The 20839-nt window shown below is 28.2% G+C and overlaps 1 protein-coding gene across 1 annotated transcript; it reads left to right on the top strand.

The window, feature by feature from the left end:
* Positions 1-15300: 15300 nt before the first annotated feature.
* LOC114260482 (uncharacterized) lies at positions 15301-20202 on the top strand. Its single transcript, XM_028200623.2, has 8 exons — positions 15301-15875; positions 15974-16078; positions 16175-16240; positions 16340-16405; positions 18471-18782; positions 19005-19086; positions 19634-19800; positions 19910-20202. The coding sequence occupies exons 1-8, from the start codon at positions 15615-15617 to the stop codon at positions 19934-19936; spliced, it is 1086 nt and encodes a 361-aa protein (XP_028056424.2). The 5' UTR covers positions 15301-15614; the 3' UTR covers positions 19937-20202.
* The last annotated feature ends 637 nt before the right edge of the window (positions 20203-20839 follow it).

Below are 20839 nucleotides of genomic sequence, written 5' to 3'. Positions count from 1 at the left end.
TAGATGGTAAGTGGTAAGTTGAGTCACAAAGAGTTGCTAGTAGAATGAGAAGGAATGGTAAGTGTTGTGTTTTTAACTTATTTAAACCACACTTACTACTCAATGAGACTGTACTTACTACTTTATCAGAATTACACTTACTACTCAATGAGACTCTACTTACTACTTTATCAAACTTGACTTATCAGCCATTTAAACCGCACTTACTAGTCAATAAGACTGTACTTATTATTTCATTAGACTTGACTTACCACTCATTTAAACCATATTTACTACTCAATAAGACTGTACTTACTACTTTATCAGACTTGACTTACCACTCATTTGAATCACACTTACTACTCAATGAGACTCTACTTACTATTTTATCAAACTTGACTTATCAATCATTTAAACAACACTTACTACTTAATAAGACTCTATTTATTATTTTATCAAACTTAACTCATTTAAACCACACTTACTACTCAATGAGACTGTACTTACTACTTTATCAGAATCACACTTACTACTTAATGAGACTCTACTTACTATTTTATCAAACTTGACTTATCAGTCATTTAAACCACACTTACTATTCAATGAAACTGTACTTACTATTTCATCAGACTTGACTTACCACTCATTTAAACCATACCTACTACTTAATACTTGACTTACCACTCATTTAAACTATACTTACTACTCAATAAGACTGTACTTACTACTTTATCAGACTTGACTTACCACTCATTTGAATCACACTTACTACTCAATGAGACTCTACTTACTACTTTATCAAACTTGACTTATCAGTCATTTAAACAACACTTACTACTTAATAAGATTCTACTTATTATTTTATTAGACTTAACTCATTTAAACCACACTTACTACTTTGTCATAGTCACACTTACTACTCAATGAAACTCTACTTACTACTTTATCAAACTTGACTTATCAGCCATTTAAATCACACTTACTAGCCAATGAGACTGGACTTACTATTTCATCAAACTTGACTTACCACTCATTTGAATTACACTTACTACTCAATGAAACTATCCTTACTACTTTATCAGACTTAACTTACTACTTATTTAAGCCACACTTACTACTCAATAAGATTAAACTTACTACTTTATCAAACTTGACTCATCACTCATTTAAACAATATTTATTCAATGAGACTCTACTTACTGCTTTATTAGATTTGACTTATCAATCATTTAAACTAAATTTAAGACTACATTTACTATTTCATCAAATTTGATTTTTTTTTTTTTTCTTACCACTTGAATCTCATAATTTTTCTTTTAACTAAGTGAAATGTTATTCCAACAAAACATAAAAATTTATAAATTCAAAATATAATGAAAGTGAAAGTAAGAAAGAGAGACTTACCTAAGGAGTTTCAAATCAACAACAATTATATCTTAAAATCTCCGAAAGTTTTAGAAATGAACATCCTTAACTTATCAATCATTTAAACTAAACTTAAGACTATATTTACTATTTCATCAAACTTGATTTTTTTTTTTTTTCCTTACCACTTGAATCTCATAATTTTTCTTTTAATTAGGTGAAATGTTGTTCCAACAAAACATAAAAATTTATAAATTCAAAATATAATGGAAGTGAAAGTAAAAAGAGAGAGACTTACCCTAAGGAGTTCCAAATCAATAACAATTTTATCTTAAAATCTTCGAAAGTGTTAGAAATGAATATCAAATTTTGTTTATGGAATCCTCAAATGAATTTGAAATTTTTCTATATTTTGTTAATCATATTTCTCATTAATTGCATTTATTGTGGTAGATGAAAAAGATACTAGGTTTCATTTATTGTCATTCATTGCCATTAAGTACATAAATAAAAAAATCATATTCCATAAAATGTAAAAAATTATAATAAAATTTATAAATTTCATATTTATTTTATACTTTTTTTTTGTTTTGTTTACATTCTATTTTATAAATTTTATATTTATTTTAGAGGTTAGGTGCATTTTATTAATGTTTGAATGGTAAGTGTAGTTATGTGGAATAATTACAACTATATCAAGTAGTAAATGTGTTTAGTTGTTGTAATAAATTGAAAACCACTCATTTAAACCATACTTACTATTTTATTAGACTTACTTACCACTCATTTAAACCACGTTTACTACCCAATGAGACTCTACTTATTACTTTATCGGACTTGACTTACCACTCATTTAAATAATACTTACTACTCAATGAAACTCTACTTACTACTTTATCAAACTTGACTCATCACTTAAACAATACTTACTACTCAATTAGACTCTACTTACTACTTTATCAAACTTGACTCATCACTTAAACAATACTTACAACTCAATGGGACTCTACTTACGATTTTGGTAGACTTGATTAATTAATCATTTAAATTAAACTTAAGATTGCACTTACTATTTCATCAAACATGATTTTTTTTTTTTTCTTACCACTTAAATCTCATAATTTTTCTTTTAACTAGGTGAAATGTTGTTCCAACATAACATTAAAATTTATAAATTCAAAATATCATAGAAAGTTAATGTAAAAAAAGATATAGAGACTATAGAGACATAGATTCTTACCTAAGGAGTTCCAAATCAACAACAATCTTATTTTTAAATCTTCAAATATTCAAAAATTTTAAAAATAAACATAAAATTTTGTTCATGGAATCCTCAAATAAATTATAAATTTTTCTATATTTTATTAATTATATTTCTTCATTGATTGCATTTATTATTTTCAAGTGTGGTAAATGAAAAGGAAATTAGGTTTCATTTATTGCTATTAAATAGATAAATAAATAACAAATCATATTTCATAAAATGTAATAAATTATAATAAAATGCTTAGAATTCAAATTTATTTTGTATATTTTTTTCTTAAATTCTATTTTATAAATTTTATATTTATTTTAGAGATTTTGAAAATTTATTACGTGACGCCCCAAATTTTCTTTTTTGAAACATCAAGGGAAATTAAATAAACAAAATGACTTAATAAACTAAAAAGTTGACATCTTAATAGGGCATTCCAACTCTCGTACATAACCAAAGGTTCAAATAATATTAAATAAAAACTTAACATTATCCAAATACAACATCAATGAAATTATAAGGTCCTTAATAGCTAATATATAGGATAATAAAGTTATTCGACTTTTGCTATGATTTCAAGTCAGCCAAGGCTCTACGTTAGCGTCAACTCCATTTCAGCTTCAATTATTTCCTCGCTAAAACCTGGCATAAAACGCCAGGGCAACAAAAATATATGCCATGAGTTTTGCAACACAGTAAGAAAACATAGCCAATCTACCATTCTTTTTAAGAGAAAAATAATGAGGTTCTAAACATGAGATAACAATATAATTGTAAACATAAATTACAACCATTAGAATAATTTCAATAATTTTAGTAAATTAGGTGACACTCAAAATCTCACCAAAGAGATTTAACTTAAATTACAACCCTTAGAATAATTTCAATAATTTTTAATAAATTAGGTGACACTCGAAATCTCACCAAAGAGATTTAACTTACCAACCACTAAGCATGGCAACGGTTAATTTGAAACCCTCCCTTGGTCAAATATTAAAGTGTTACCAACCGTAACTACCAGGGATGCCCACGTCCAGAGTTATATACCCAAGTAGTGGCATCCGTGGTCTGCCCCAAGGAAACGGTCTGTCAGGGGTAAGTAACTTCCCTGTGTGCCACCTGCACATCCACCCTTATTCCAAAACCGAATACCGAAAAGGGTTCAAATAAGTCTCGTGCCATCTTAGAGTTTCGCAACACAATTTACGTGAGAATTCTCAAAACCAGGGCCCACCCTGAACGACCGGTATTAACCGTCAATCCCTTAATTTCATACATTCTTTAAAATCAAGACTCACCCTGAACAACTAGTATTAATCCTTTATCAGTAACTTCATATATTGAACACAAATTATTCAAATCTCAATCACTAATAATGTTATACCAACTAAAATATAAAACATTATACATGTCACACTTTAATAATTTAATGTCCAAAATTTAACAGACAATTAATTTAAACAATGGTATGAACATAATAACTTAGATATTAAAATTATAAATAAACTATTTGCACAATCCAAAAATTCATGCAATTGAACAGAATACTCAATGTGGATGTTTAGGTCACTTTTCAGAAAGAATTTCAGAAAAATAAGATGTAAATAATCCTGTAAAATTTCCAGCAATTTTTATGACACAGATTTGTCACATTTCCTTACATTAATTACATACTTAATTTTATAGATCAAATCCATAATCTAAAAATTTATCATGAAACTAGACTTCTCAAATTTCATCTTTTAGTTAGAAATTACCAGATTTGGCTTAGTATAAAATTTTAAATAAATTTTCAAATACATGGTAAAATCTGTCACACAGTTTCAGATTTAGTTAAAAATTTGTATAAATTCGTAGAAAGCTCAAAAATTGTTTTCAAACATTTCTGGATAAACTAGACATTATTATCAACAACTTTGTAGAAGAAATCATCTCTAAATTTTGAGTATAAAATTATCTAAAAATTCGGGTAAACATGCTGGCAGATTCAAAACAGTTTATTCTCAACACAGTTTCAGATTTAGTTAAAAATTTGTATAAATTCGTAGAAAGCTCAAAAATTATTTCCAAAAATTTCTGGACAAACTAGACATCATTATCAACAACTTTGTAGAAGAAATAATCTCGAAATTTTGAGTATAAAATTATCTAAAGATTCGGGTAAACATGCGGGCAGATTCAAAATAATTTATTCTCAACACAGTTTCAGATTTAGTTAAAAATTTGTATAAATTCGTAGAAAGGTCAAAAATTATTTTCAAAAATTTCTGGACAAACTAGACGTCATTATCAACAACCTTGTAGAAGAAATAATCTCGAAATTTTGAGTATAAAATTATCTAAAAATTCGGGTAAACATGCGGGCAGATTCAAAACAATTTATTCTCAACACAGTTTCAGATTTAGTTTAAAATTTGTATAAATTCGTAGAAAGCTCAAAAATTATTTCCAAAAATTTCTGGACAAACTAGACATCATTATCAACAATTTTGTAGAAGAAATCATCTCGAAATTTTGAGTATAAAATTATCTAAAAATTCGGGTAAACATGCTGGCAGATTCAAAACAGTTTAGACAATGTATCCTATGTATACAATCTGAAAATTTCAATTATATAAAAAAAATGAGAAGGTTGAGAGGGTTTTCTTACCTATTAGCCTTCAAGATCTTCCTTTCTTTAATTTTTTTTTTTTTTTTTTTTGCTTTTGCTTCCCATGAAATTCCTTCTAGCAAAGAAAATTGAATAGGCTTCAATACTCTCTCTCTCTCTCTCTCTCTCTCTCTCTCTCTCTAGGACTCTCACAGCACATACCCACCAATTCCTAACCCAAACACCTTTAACTCCTTAGTGTTACACACACACACATGCACCTCTCTTGTTGACACATATTGCACACGTGCACCTTGGTCAAGCTTCCAGCACATCACTTACACATGCACACACAAACAGATTTCTTTGTACACACACTTGGGTTTCTCAGCACACTCTCAATTCATATACATCCATAAATTTCTTTTTCTTTTTTTTTTTTTTCTTCCATAGTTTAATTTATGATTAAGATTGATTTAATTAAATAATACATATTCTTAATAAGTCTTGATTGACACAAAATTAGTTAATTATATCTAATCTCAAATCCCACCTAATTTAATTAGTCTAATTGACTTCCATTAGAGTCTGATTAAATATGTGTATATATATATATAATTTTTTTTTTTTTGGGTTTTAGTATATAAAATATTAGGTTTCAGTGTAATTTGAATAAAAATATCATAAGGTTCATAAATTTATATTGAGTGATAATATAAAGTCAAAAAAATATTTTATTTTATTTTATTTTAAATAAATGTTCAGTATAAAAACATACAGACTATTAAATTCAAAATATTGTGACTAATTATTTAAGAAAATTAAAAATATATATTATTATTATTATTATTATATAAAAATATGGGGTTTCACATATTATAACTTAATAGCAGGTTAAGTGTATTTTATTAATAATTGAATGGTAAGTATAGTTATTAAAAATAGTAAGTATAATCATATCAAATAGTAAGGGGTTGTTTGGGATGTCCTAAATAAGTGTACTTTTTGACTTTTTGGACTAAAAAGTCGTGGAAAAAAATATGGTTGTTTGAATTAACTTTTTGACTTTTTATAGAAAAATGTGTATTAAAAAATTATATAAATTAGTGTGCAAGGAAAAAGTAAGATTGGGAATTGTGCGGCTGTAGTTTTTGACTTTTGGTGAATAATGATAACTTTTTGACTTTTTAAATTTTTTGACACATGCCAAACTTGGCCTAAGTATACTTAATTATTGTGGTAAGTTGAAAACCACTTTTTGGTTTCAAAACCATTGAAAACTACCTTATTTTTTACAAAACTACCTAGATTTCTTAACATGATTTTAATTATTACCAATCAATAATTAGATTTATTTTATTTTTAGATCTAAACCAAACCAAGCCTTAAGTCTCATCAAATAGGATCGGTTACATAAATCCTTCTTCTCCACGCAATCCTATCAAAGGCCATTTTATTTTTAGATCTAATGATCTAAAATTATTTATGTATGGTACATAAATACCACCTTCATGTATCATAGAAAAATTCCTATGGGATAGATCCTAGTAGAGCCAAAGTCCCATAGGTTACTTTTTAAGTGGTGTAAATTACGGATTCATATATAGATGTTGATTTAAATCTATATTTTTTTATACTGAATACGATTTGTCTAGTATACTTTTCACACTGAATATGATTTGTCTAGTTGTAAAATATTCGACCGACTAACCATCTATGTTGTGGCCTAAATGACTATTTCCGAAAAAATTTGTGTATGTTGTCAATTAAAATAAATAACTTGGGTGTAATTTTAAAAACTTAGAAGAAACCACTTTGGAAGTTGGGTGGGACATGGGGGAAGGTACCTGGAGTGTTTTTTGAAATATTCTAAAGAAAAAAAACAAATTAGAGAATTGATTCATTTTTTAAATTATTTAGAGAAATAATTTATTTTTGAAATCGTATTTTTAAAATGTAATTTTGAAATAGAAATTTCAAGGTGAAATCGCATTAAATTATATTTTTAACTTGTGATTTTAAAGTGAAATTAAATGTTGAAGATGCAATTTCAATTTTAAAATCGTATTTTGAAAATGTGATTTCAAAAAATAAATTAATTTCTTAAATAATTTGAAAAGTAGGTCAATTTTTTAATTAGTAGTTTTTTTTTTTTTTTTTGGAATATTTAAAATAAAAACTCGCAAAGTGGGGCTCACGTGCGACACGGGAGTGGAGCTTACCAGAGGCCTGTCTGCCACCTGACAATGACAGACAAAGCACCCTCTCTCATTTGTTATTGTTTATTAGAGTTAAATTGCACTTTGCCAAGTGGGCTGGCTTTTTGGCTTTTTAGCTTTTTTGACTATTTTAGTCTGGGTTAAAAAGTTTGGTTTGGGAAGGGTTTTTTGGCTTTTTGGCTTTTTTAGCTTTTTTTGTGAGAGAAGAATGTAATGATTATGGGTTGGATGTGATATTTTGTTTTTTGTGGCTAAAATAGCCTATTTTGTTTTTTGTGACTAAGCCTCCGTTTGGGAAGTGGGTTGGCTTTTTGGCTTTTTGGCTTTTTTGACTATTTTAGCCTGGGCTAAAAAGCTTGGTTTGGGAAGGGCTTTTTGGCTTTTTGGCTTTTTTGACTTTTTTTGTGAGAGAAGAATGTAATGATTATAGGTTGGATGTGATGTTTTGTTTGTTATGGCTAAAATAGCCTATTTTGTTTTTTGTGACTAAAACAGCCAAAAAAGCCTGAAAAAGCCCTTGCCAAACACAGGCTAAAATAGCCAAAAAAGTCCCGTTTAGCTCTTGCCAAACGGAGGCTAAGTTATTCATAGATTTCAATAGTAGAATTTCATCAAATTTTATTAAAATTAAATTTTAATAAATTTATTATTAAAAATAATTTTTTATGATAATTTTTTATATATTTTGTTAAAAATATAATTATTGACTTTTTTATCACAATTTTTATAAATTATTATTAAATTTTATAATTAGTGACATTTTTTTGTGACATTTTTTAAATTGTCACTAAAAGTTAAAAATTAGTTACTTTTTGTGACAATTTTTTTAAACTATCGCTGAAATTTACAATTAGTAATATTTTTTATAACAAGATTTTTAAATTGTAATTGAAAATTAACAATTAGTGACATTTTTAGTATTTAATGAAAAATGTCATTAATTCTCACAGGATTTATTGGACAATAAATTTACATATTATGATTTACACGTAAGTCTCCTTATATTTTGTCTTTTATTACTAGATTCTTGAATTTCTTTAGTTTATTTTAACTTTTTATATTTTAAGTTTTTTCTAATTTACTTTAAAAATTAATTTTTATTCAAAATTAAATAATAAAAAAAACACCACATTAGTTGTCACATAATATAAAAATATATTTTTTTAAAATTTGTGTTAAATGTGTGAATTATATAATAAAATGTTTTTATATCACCTTATTGTTAATGTGTTATTTTCAATATAATTTTAGAGATAAATTAACTTTTAAAATAATATACAAAGAAAGACTTGAAACATGAAAGATTAACAAAAAAAAAAGGCTAATTTTTAACAAATACCAAATAATATTTCGAGACAATTAATTAATTATCACATTGTTTAGTATGGAAATTACGACATGTTCTAAAATTATGAAAAATGAAATTAATAAATAATATTTATTTTATTTTATTGTACTTAAAGTATTCAAATTATTATATTTTGTTTTGAAAACCATCGGTGACATATTTTGGGAACACCTATATAAGCCAATTCTTTTTCTACTATATATTTTTAGTATTTTTTAAAAAAAAGATTATGTCAAAAATTTATTTTTTCAATTCGTCCTGTATAGACGAATTTAAAAGTAAATTTTTTTAGAAAAATTATAAAAACCAAAATAATTTTTTTTAAAAAAAGGTCTTTTTTTAAAACTTATTTTTGTCTTTTATGAATTTTTTTAAAATTTCTTATTTGTTTAGTTGAATTAAATCTAAAAACTTTTTTAAAAAAATTAAGCCAAAAAAAAGTCACCAAATAAACAAATTTCAAATAGGGAGAGAGATTTGTATACAAATATGGTATATCTATGAATATATTTTACTATTATAATTGGTGATAGGTGATAAAATAAAAGTCATATTATTAGATGTTTAAGAGACATATATATTTATAAATTAAAAAAAAATTACTATAATTATCTTAAACAATTTATTATTTTGTCTTGTAGTATATATAAAATTTATAAGTTAACTTTTATATTTATAACTTTTTAAATTATTAGTTTAAAAAAATCAAAATATATATATAAATCTATTTAGTGAAATTTTGATAATTTGCATTAAAAAAAAGTTAAATCTAATTAAATGAGTTATGACATACTTTTTCTTGTTATAAAAATATAAAAGTTATAATTAAGACAAATATATAATTTTATTATAAAATGTGAAGTGAAGTGATATTTAACAATAATTAATATGATGTTTCTATTTTTAATCCGATAATTTAAGTTACATTTATTTTGATTTCAATTTTATAACTAAAAATACAATATGAATATAATATACACATGAATTTCTAGTCTTTAATAATAAGAAGGTTTCAAAATATTTTCAAACTTTCATCATTTTCTTTTAATTTTTTTTTATCTAATTTGATTTTAAATTTGAATAAAATTTTTGATTTGATATGAATTAATTTAACTTTTTAATTAAATTTTTATCAATTTTTAAAAGAATTTTATTCTTATCCCAATTTTTTTTTTCTTTTCACCAATTTTGATGGAAAAAACAATAACTTTTAACATTTCATCTTTTTAAATTTTTATCAAATTATAATTTGATGAAAAAAATATTAAGGGTTGAAGATTCTCTTAATTGGAATTATAGTGAAATAACATCTTGAAATAGTCAAATTTGAGTATGTGGTTGGTTGAAATGTATAATTTAATTAATTTTCTTTTCATATTTGTATAAAAATTGACACTTATGACTATATAATTATAAGTTAGATTATGAAAAAAAAAATTTTTGAGGTATCAAACATTTTTCATTTGTAAATATCCTACATATTAAAAAAATAATTAAAAAAAATGTAGCTTTTGGATATGTGTTTATCAGTTTTGTTTTATAGACATAAACAATTGATGTTCCAATTTAAAAATTAAAAAGTAAAAAAAAAAAAATAGATTGGGTTTTTTAGAAATAAAAGAAGTCATCTAACTCTTCTATATACTATTTAAGATGGACTATTTAATCATATAAAAAAATAGAAATTATATTTAGAAATTAGCCCTATATATTATGATATTATATACAACTATATTATATATAAAAAGTCATATTAAGCTTTTATTTTCAATTAATTGAATTATAATTAAACAAACAAATAGCAATAATAGTATAATGGAATAGAAAGAGGATAAAAACAAATAACACAATGATATTTAAAAGTTTTAAATTTACCTAATGTTATAGCAAAATCTTGAATTCTTAATAAATTTTCACATTTTCTATAAAATAAAATGACAATAAAAAATAAAAAAGTTTGATACCCATTTTTTTTACTTCAGTTTTATGGTCTTCATTGAAGAAAACAAAATCCGATCAAAATCCTTGGCACAAAACGGACATAGACAATGTAACGCCCTCAAAATAAAATACTAATAATCCCTCACGTAAGATTTGTAAACATAACAAAATGATATACTTCATTCATCAGAGTTTTTATTACAAAAAGATATTACATGCGTTATACATTCATAAACATTTATCATGAATCTACAGCATGTAATACGAGTTAATAACAACAAAATAAATGCCCTACGGTTTATATCTTTCCAAGATATCACTTGGTCATAACAAAAGAAAGAGTCTCAAGCTCTATACATGTAAATCCCTCGGCTTGAATGAACACTTAAGCACAAATAAAATCAAAATAGAGCCTTCAGCCCTCAGTCCTTTCAAGCTATGTCCTTGGAGGTGGCATATCACCAGTACCTGAAAATAGTTTCCCAAGTAGGGTGAGCCAAAACCCAGTAGAGATAAACTAACACAATATATGAGATTTAACTAAGATATAGATAACCATATCTCAATCCATTTCCATCCATTCGTTCATTTCAAATCAATGCATAAGTATGGTTCCTTATCATCTAAACAATCCCAAATGAGACTACAACTTATCCATTCACATTTCAATAACATTCATTATTCAAACACTTCAAACTTCTTGCAATTTTACGGATTCTCGCCCGAGAGAATCGGCATCCAAATATACACATATAAGGTTTCGGGACTTTCACCCTAGACACTCCGGCCAACTTAATTTAAAATGGAGTCCATCCTCTATCTCCTTCAAAACAATGGAGTACATTCCCTATCTCCTCCCAAACAAAGATACATGTACGATATATTTAAAGGCGTTGTCATATACAATGACTATCCAAATCACATATTCAATGGTTTAACCAAATCGTCATACTCAATGACAAAATTCAAATGATTAGTTTCAATTTACCTAATCCTCATGCAGTTTCTACAACAATCATAGCTATCCTCCACTAACAGCCCAAAACAGATATTTCTAAACAGATATACAATCCATCAAACAAATAATTTATCAAATTTTCAAAGGTGAATGATTTATCAAATCCAATTACACCATTCATTCATACACTTCTCCAATTTCATATTTTCCATATTAATTTTAGTATTTATACAAAATAATTATTTAACACAAATTACGACAATTTTCCCCATCTTCCAAATATTAACCCCAATGCCAAATTTCACTATTTTAACATAAGAGAACTTCATGCATAAGGCCCCATAGGCATTTTTTTTATAGACCAACATGGAAAACCCCTCTTTAACTTTTGATATTAAACCCTAACTTTACCTAAATTCTTTTAAATCCCACCATTTATACAAAATGACAAATACATAGGTTAAAAATCATAACAAGGTGTAGAATATCCCTACCTCAAGTGTAGAGGCTCAAAGGAGATGAAGAAGAACCTCAAAGGTGTCCAAACTCGATTTTGTTCGGATCAAAAGAAAGCCCACAAGATGCTCTAACTCTTTATCAAAGAGAGTAGTGGAGAGGCCCTTAAATCATGGAGTATTTGTAGAGAGAGAGAGTGTCGGATTAGGGTTTTTAGGAGAATGGAAATCAAAAAGTGATGTAAAATCACCCTACTGCGAATTGATATACGCGACCTTCGCTCGAGCAAAAGAGTTGTCGCTCGAGCGACTAGACACAATAAGTGACCTCGCTCGAGCGCAAGAAGCGTCGCTCAAGCACAAAATGCAAAGCTTCAGAAATTTTACAGACTCATACGCTCGCTCGAACGCAAGAAGCCTCGCTCGAGCGAAGCACTTCACCTTCCTAGATATTCTACATCTGGGTAAGAAACCTGAGGACTTTCAATTCTCACTCGAACGAAAGAGCAAATTTCACAAGACTCGCTCGAGCGCAAGAAGCCTCACTTGAGCAAATAAGCCAAAATCTGGGCAACAACAATCTAGACCAACTAACAACCAACCTGCTCCGAACACGCCCAACATACTCCAAAACTCAAATTCAAAGAGTTAAAGAAGGAAAACAAGATATGGATAACAACATACAACCACGGAACCCGAGTTCAGAACAAAATAAAGATCCCGTCAAAACTGGAATCGCTATAGATACTTCGATTGTAATCATAATCACTAATAATTCTTCTCCACCAAGCAAACCTGTAAACAAACACATAAACCTCACTAAAACCAAAGCCAAACTAATAGCAGAGAAAGAGAATCATACATGGAAAAAATATATATATAATTAAAAAACAAATAAATTTATGGAATGAGAAAATGTTACCTCCAACAATTTAGATCTCACTTAACCTAATCCGTTAGCTCATCTGCCAGTGCCTGCGAAGTCTAGGAGCTGATATGACTAATCAGATTATTTTTTAAATAAGACTTAAAAATTGATTAATTGTTCCATTAAGTGATTTAAAATTTTGATAGATATATATAAAAAAATAAATAATTATATTATTAAATCATAATTCCAATTTAGATATTGTCATATTTTTTTTAGATCCATATCTAAATTCTTATCTTTTTATTTTTATTTTTGTGTGCTTTCTATTTATTTATTTATTTTTTTTCAATTTACTTAAGATGGAATTGTGGGTTTCTATTTTTTTCCAATCTAATTCATTTATTGTTTCTATTTGTTTTTAATTATTATTATTTAGGTCAGTTATGATATGAGTTAGATATGTGATACACATGTGGCTTTTATTGATTTAAAGTATGATGGTAGGCGATATTTTCGAATTAGATTTGTTTAGATAAACTATAAAGTTTTTTAAAATTTAAAATTGGATATTGAGATGTAAAAGAAAGATTTTAACTGAATAAATAAAAATCAAATTTATTATTTTTATCTGTTAGTATATCTGATTTTTAGTTTTTTTTTTTGTTATGTTATAATATAATATATAAGATATAGATAAATATTCACAATTTTCATAAAAAATATTATCTGATTTTTTAGGAAAGAGAGAAGACAGACAAGTTTTAATATATTTTTTTAGAAATCGGTGAGAGAGATTAGGATGGAGAGATTATGAAATATTTTTTTTTATCTTTCAATTTGAAATTCATAAATTAAAGGATAATTATTATTTCTAAAATAATTAAATAAATAAATCAGTCAATAGTTTTTTTTTTAAATCTATTTTATAAATTGAAAAATCAATAATTTTAAAAAATTGATTAATTTTTCCCATTAAGTGATTTAAAATTTTGATAGATATATATATCAAAAAAATAGATAATTATATTATTAAATCATAATTCAAATTTAGATATTGTTACATCTTTTTGAGATCTATATCTAAATTCTTATCTTCTTTATTTTTGTGTGGTTTCTATTTTTTTTTAAATTTAATTTATTTGTGATTTCTATTTGTTTTTAATTATTATTTAAGTAAGTTATGATGCGAGTTAAATATGTAATAGATTTGTGAGTTTTATTGATTTAAGGTATGATGGTAGGAGATATTTTCAACTTAGATTTGTTTAGATAAACTTTATAGATTTATAAAATTTAAAATTAGATATTGAGAGGCAAAAGAAATATTTTAATTGAATAAATAAAAATCAAATTTATTAATTTTATCTATTTTTTGGAGGAGAGAAATGGAATGCAAGTTTTAATTTAAATTTTTTTTTTTTTGAAAATTGGTGAGAGGGATTATGATTAAGAGATTATGAAATATTTTTGTTATCTTCCCATTATTATTTCTAAAATAATTAAATAAATAAATCAGCCAATAAGTTTTTTAAATTTAAATTTAATTTATTTGTGGTTTTTATTTGTTTTTAATTATTATTATTTAAGTAAGTTATGATGCGAGTTAAATATGTGATAAATATATGAGTTTTATTGATTTAAAGTATGGTGGTGAGAGATATTTTCAAATTAGATTTGTTTTGATAAACTTTATATATTTTTAAAATTTAAAATTGGATATTGTGAGGCAAAAGAAATATTTTAACTGGATAAATAAAAATTAAATTTATTAATTTTATCTAATTTTTTTGAGGAGAGAAAAGAATGCAAGTTTTAATACATTTTTTTTGAAAATTAGTGAGAGAGATTATGATGAAGAGATCATGAAATATTCTTGTTATCTTCCCATTATTATTTCTGAAATAATTAAATAAATAAATCAGTCAATAGGTTTTTTTAATCTATTTTATAAATTAAAAAATTAATAATTTTAGAATAAGAGTTTAGAACTTTTAGAAGGTTTCTCATTAGAAATTTTTTTTTATATATAATAGATATATATATATATATATTTATATTTGTTTTAGATATTTTTTTAATAAATAAATTATTTTTTTAGATTTTTTATAAAAATAATTTAATAATTTCATCACTAATCATAGTGTATAAAAGAAATTAAAAAAAGTACTGTAATAATTATGAGAGAAGTAAAAAAAAATTATGAGGTGTGAGAACTCAATAAATGTTAAAGTTATTTATTTTTTTAAATCAAAAAATTGTGATCACAGTGAACTTTTTCCCAATCACTCATATCTCTGTTCAGCTGCGCTTGGCATTCCCAAACCATCATTTGTTTTTAATCCCGCCCGCAATTCCATACACTGCTCTGTTCTCTCTCAGCTAAAACTGCTCTTCAATATTGGAGAGAGAGAGAGAGAGAAAACCAGAAAGAGAAACAAACAACAGTGAGACAAACCCAGAAAACCACACTGAATTCAGAGAGAGAGAGAGAGTGAGTGTGTGTGTGTTGAAATGGGTTTTACAATTTGCTGTTAGACTAAACAAAGCCGAACCCAATAACTAGTTTTTCTGGTTTCTCTTCACTCTCAAACTCTGATCTCTCTGTATTCTATTCTATTTACATATACACAACAATGGCGGATTTGTATAACTATAAGACCACCTGTTCTTCATCTTCCTTTCCTTCTGAACCCGACGATATCTCTCTCTTTCTTCACCAAATGCTCCTCCGCTCATCATCATCGTCATCATCTTCTCCAATGCAGACCACCCCTCACCGTCCGATCCCAACGTCTCTGCTTTCTGGGTTTGAACGCCCGACAACCCACCCTATCTCCGCCGCCGAATCATCTTCCGGGTTGAATGACCCTGACGAGTACGATTGCGAAAGCGAGGTGTACTTGCGTGAATGTTTTCACAATTTTTTGAATTTTGCTTTGAATTAAGTTTCTCCTAAATATTGGATACTGAATGTGGTTGTGTTTGATTGTAGGAGGGTTTTGAAGCTCTGGTTGAAGAGGGTCTAGCAAAGGCTATTACGCCGCGTAATTCTTCCAAGAGAAGTAGAGCAGCAGAGGTTCATAATTTGTCTGAAAAGGTTGGTTCTATATGATAATGTCATGAATTTGTTTAAAAAAACCTCTCTTTTTGGGGGTTTAATTATGTGGGTTTTTGTTTCTTTTTGGGTGGACAGAGGAGGAGGAGAAGAATTAATGAGAAAATGAAAGCATTGCAGAATCTAATTCCGAATTCCAACAAGGTTTTTCATGATTTTGGTGTTTATTAAGCTTGATTAGTTCTGTTAACAATCAATTTTTGTGATTTAGTGCTTTATTTGAGATTTTGTTTGTGATTGTAGACTGATAAGGCGTCCATGCTCGATGAAGCTATTGAGTACCTCAAGCAGCTTCAGCTCCAAGTACAGGTATGCTGGTTTTCTTCAGGAATTTTGGTGGATGGTTTGTGATAGTGAGGCATAGGTTGTTCTTACTGGTTTAGAGAAAAAAAAGGCACACCTTTTAGTTGTATAACAATTGAATAATCTATATCCCACCCAGATGTAGATGTAGAATGCATTAGATGCTGATACTTGGAGTTTGGCTTCCAAAGATGAAGTGTTCTTCATTGCTAAATTTTTATCAAAGGAATGCTAAATCTATCCATTTGCTATTTTGTTTCTGATAAAGGGGGTATAATTCTATTTTTTTTTTTTTTGTTTGTTTGTTGAATCTTGTGAAGAACTTGTTCTTTTGGTGCCAAATTCTAGTTGCAAATGTGTATAGTTGTATATTCAGATAAGGAGATTACCGAGGATAAAGACATCTGTTCCCCAACGTTTAGTCCTCCCTATTCTTATCATCATCAATCAAACACCCAATTAAAAATCTAGTGGGAACCACATGTTCCCTCACTTTCCATCCCCTCTTTTAATACCACAAACAAACAGGCCCTGAGGTTGTAACTTGTCATAGATTTTGGAGGCAATGTTCACATGATATGACATGGTATGGTTTTTGGTACCCAACTCGTTATAATTCACAAAATCTTTGGAGTTTCATGGAATTAGACACCTAGATGCATACCAGAAGAACCCAATAAGTTTACTTGAATCCGTTAATATATAGGCTTGGGTGTGATAGTGTGATTAAGCCAAGCATGACAAAGTTATTGTGACCAGACCCCCTGTATATTAGAAGGTAGCATTTGGCAACATAGTTGGACCATGACTGAACTTGAAGGTTATGTGATCCTCTGTGATAAACATTTAGTCAAATTTTCATACTACAGCCTCTTCATATCCGACCGGTCATCATATCCCTTTAGGGAATGAGTTAGCTGACAAACCAAGTGGCCACCATAACTTGTTTTCCTCCCATCACATGACTCATGTTTAAATTGCATAGCTGAGTGGAGTGACTTTCTTCATCAGAATCTGTTGTGTTGCTCTCTTGAATTGAGAATTGATGCATACCCGTAGTGCCTAAGCTGGACAAGTTACTCTTCTGTCACCCTTCTCACTTGTGTGCTTAAAGTGAGGCCCCTAGTTCTGTTATTGATACTTCGTGTAACAGAGGATGTCTTTAGGCATGGCTCATGGCTTGACTTGAACTAACACAGCTATGCTGCTGAGGAGATGGTGCCCAGGTTGACTTGGGTTTTTCAGATCAATTGGTCCTAGTTGTGAATGACTTGACTTTCTGGGTTTTCTTTTGCTTCCATATGGAGATCACAGTTTAATATCATGGCCTATACTTCTTTTTCCTAATGTTCTATACAAGTATCTCACACTTAAATGAATGGAAGTTGGAAGTACCAATTGCTTGGGCAATTCATCACTTGGTGACTATTGGTAACCATAGGACATATTTTGATAAATTATTGACAGCATGACTTCTTCTATTAGTTGTAGTTAGCAAAATGGAATTGAAGTCCCATACAAGTATCTTATGTCCTTGGGAAGCATCGTCGTGGTCTTTTCATGGGAATAGGCACTAAGTTTAATTAGATCCCTTTTAGTGTCCACATGGTCTCTACGACGAATCAAAATCTCCAGGCTGATCGTAAGATCATGGCATCAGGAAACTCTTTGCCCATGGTTGTCGTAGAAAGGAAGTGAAGATATTGTCCATTAACAAAGATACAACTATATGTTGCTTGTGTGAAAATCCAATTTCTAATGGAAGAGTTGCAATTCAAAGGTTTCTTAATGTTTTTCTTCAAGATTAGTCTGAATTTATTTTCCTGCATTCTTCTTAGGGAAATAATCCTTTTGGATGCTGATTTCTGTTTTTCCTCTCCTAAGCCTTTTTCTAGGCTTATTTTACACTGCAGCTGTCACTGTGGCTTATTGTGTTTTGAGTTTTTCATTCTTGTCTTTCATCTTAAAAGATTTAATTAAAATTTCTGATTGCTTATTATCCTTCTAGTTGCTATCATTATTTCCATTGTTCAGATTAATTTAACTTCTTACACTGCCATTCACATTTCAGATGTTGACAATGAGAAATGGACTGAGTTTATATCCTATGTGCCTACCTGGAGTCTTGCAGCCAGCCCAACTGTCAGATATAAAAATGAGCTTTTATGAAGGAAACAGAACCCTAAATATGGACATGACAGGCATGCTTCCTGTGAACCAAGAAACTCCGACAAATACCCTCTTCAATATACCCAATCAAAGCACTAACCCAAGTGAGCTATCAGCAGCCAACTTAAGTATAATCAATTCTGGAACTTCATTTGGCATGGATTCATCAATCCAAGGTCACCTTAGACCCTTTCAACCCCACACATCATCCAAAGTAAGTTTACAGCTGTGCTGAGAACACATGAGAATTTTACAAAATAGAATACAGAGACAAAGGAATTGGACCCACATGTGGGGTTGGTACTTTGTCTCACATCTATGTCCCATTCTGTGAAAATCCTTTGTGCACTTTGTTTTTCTCATAAGTTTAACCTGACCCATGTATAATCTGATCTTGATTGAAGGAATGATCTCAATCACTTTATATTTATGCTAGGTGAAGGAAATCTGCAGGGAGGACATGTTGTTGCCCTGTCAACATCTAAATGTGGATGATCATTCTCAGATGAATTCCTTAGGTGGGTTGTTAAGCTTGCATCTCTGTATTTATTTATATTTTTTTAAGAAAACTACATATATTTGTTAGTGGTGACACTTACATTAACAGTATGCTTACAGGATCCAATTGTTGGCATGGGACCAATATGGATCCTTTTATAGCATGTTGCTCATGGCTATATCATATGTGTTTATTGGCTAAAGAAAAACTATTACTCCTTACGCCCCAAAATATTAGTCCCTTATTCTATTTTCATTGTCTCAAAATATTAGTCCATTTTCAAAAATCAAGGACTAAAATAAGATGAATTTTCTATTTTGCCCTTCTTTTAAATTCATTAACACAAAAAGTATAATTATGACAATTGATATTTTCCAAAAAAATATACTATCAAAAGGTAATTTTGAAAAATCAATTTTTTTATAGTGCAATAATTGTACTATCAGAAAAAGTTAGCTTCTTCAGAATGGACTATTATTTTGGGACGGAGGGAGTAATAACAATTTAACATATGGAAAGAATTAGTCATTATGTTCCTGTTCTAACATGCATTGATGTGCTGAAAGATTTTGAAATGGGAACCAAAGCTACAGTATCAATTCCCTTGGAAACACAAGCATCTGATGTAAAGGACAATGCGCTGGAAGCATTCATCCTACGAACAGAGAGACCAGAAAGTCTGCTTCTATCAAATCTGGGGCACAACCCAGTTCTTGCCCCCCCATTTGAATCGGTAACAAAATTATAACTTCCAACAAAAGCGTTTTGTTTTGTTCGTGCAGCCATTATATGCACCATATTTCATTATTTGGGAAACAACATTAACTGTTAGATTTATTCAGCATGCACGAGGGAAGAGGTCCACCTGAGGATGACATCAAGGCTGAAGGGCTGAAGTTTTGAGATTTGCTGGCCTATGATTTTACCATCAACATTTTTTTTTAACTTGGTGCAGCCACATGTTCTGTAGGTAACTTGTACATTATTATGTTATTTGCTTTGCATAGGACACAGTTTCAAACATGAATCTTATGTGTACCCAAATGCCTTGAAATTGGAATGTCACTCAACATAGGGGCATTTGGCCATGGCCTGTAATATTTATTGAAAAAAATAGAAAAACATTCATATGAAATCAGCCTTTTTATTTATTTTCTTCGTTATACCTAAAAATACCCTTTACCTTGATATTTTCTTGTCAAAATTTATGAATTTTTTGCATGAAATCAATCTCAGCTCTCATTCTTCTTGTTCTTCCTCTTCTTTTGGATGATATCATTTGCTCCTTCATCTTTAAAATATAAGTGAGTATTTTTTTGTCAATCTGTTCATAATTCATTAAATTTCATTTTATAATATCAAATATGAATAAGTAAATAAATTGCTTAACATTCATCTATATGTCGTTACATTGCGATCCTAATTACCCATCTATTTTTAGCAGTAATAGTTATATGTTTAGGGGGGAAAAATACTTTAATTTAAAAAATAAAAATAAATTTTTTGAAAGAAGTGTGTGAATGAAGTTTATTTTGGATGTGACTCTAAATTTACATCCATATACAAAAATTAGTTAAACATTTTATTTTTTCTATTAATTTTATTAAATAAAAAATTCTGTCGCAAGTAAAATCACATAAGACAATTCATAGTTTAAGTAAATTTCATAAATGTATTTATAATTTACTCTTAATTTTATTCATGAATGATTCACACAACAATAACAACTCATAAGATAAATAAATCAAATAATCAAAGCATAAGACAAGCTA

The sequence above is a fragment of the Camellia sinensis genome, chromosome 4 (genome assembly GCF_055761805.1).
Source record: "Camellia sinensis isolate YWXY chromosome 4, ASM5576180v1, whole genome shotgun sequence".
In the NCBI taxonomy this organism is placed as follows: domain Eukaryota; kingdom Viridiplantae; phylum Streptophyta; class Magnoliopsida; order Ericales; family Theaceae; genus Camellia; species Camellia sinensis.
The sequence above is the reverse complement of the archived record's forward strand: the minus strand, read 5'-3'. Positions and strand labels throughout refer to the sequence as shown.

Coding starts and splice junctions, on each gene's coding strand:
- LOC114260482 (XM_028200623.2), top strand. CDS start 15,615: ATGGCGGATTTGTATAACTATAAGACCACCTGTTCTTCATCTTCCTTT. Junction 15,876..15,973: donor AGTACGATTGCGAAAGCGAG/GTGTACTTGCGT, acceptor GTTTGATTGTAG/GAGGGTTTTGAAGCTCTGGT. Junction 19,801..19,909: donor TTGCCCCCCCATTTGAATCG/GTAACAAAATTA, acceptor AGATTTATTCAG/CATGCACGAGGGAAGAGGTC.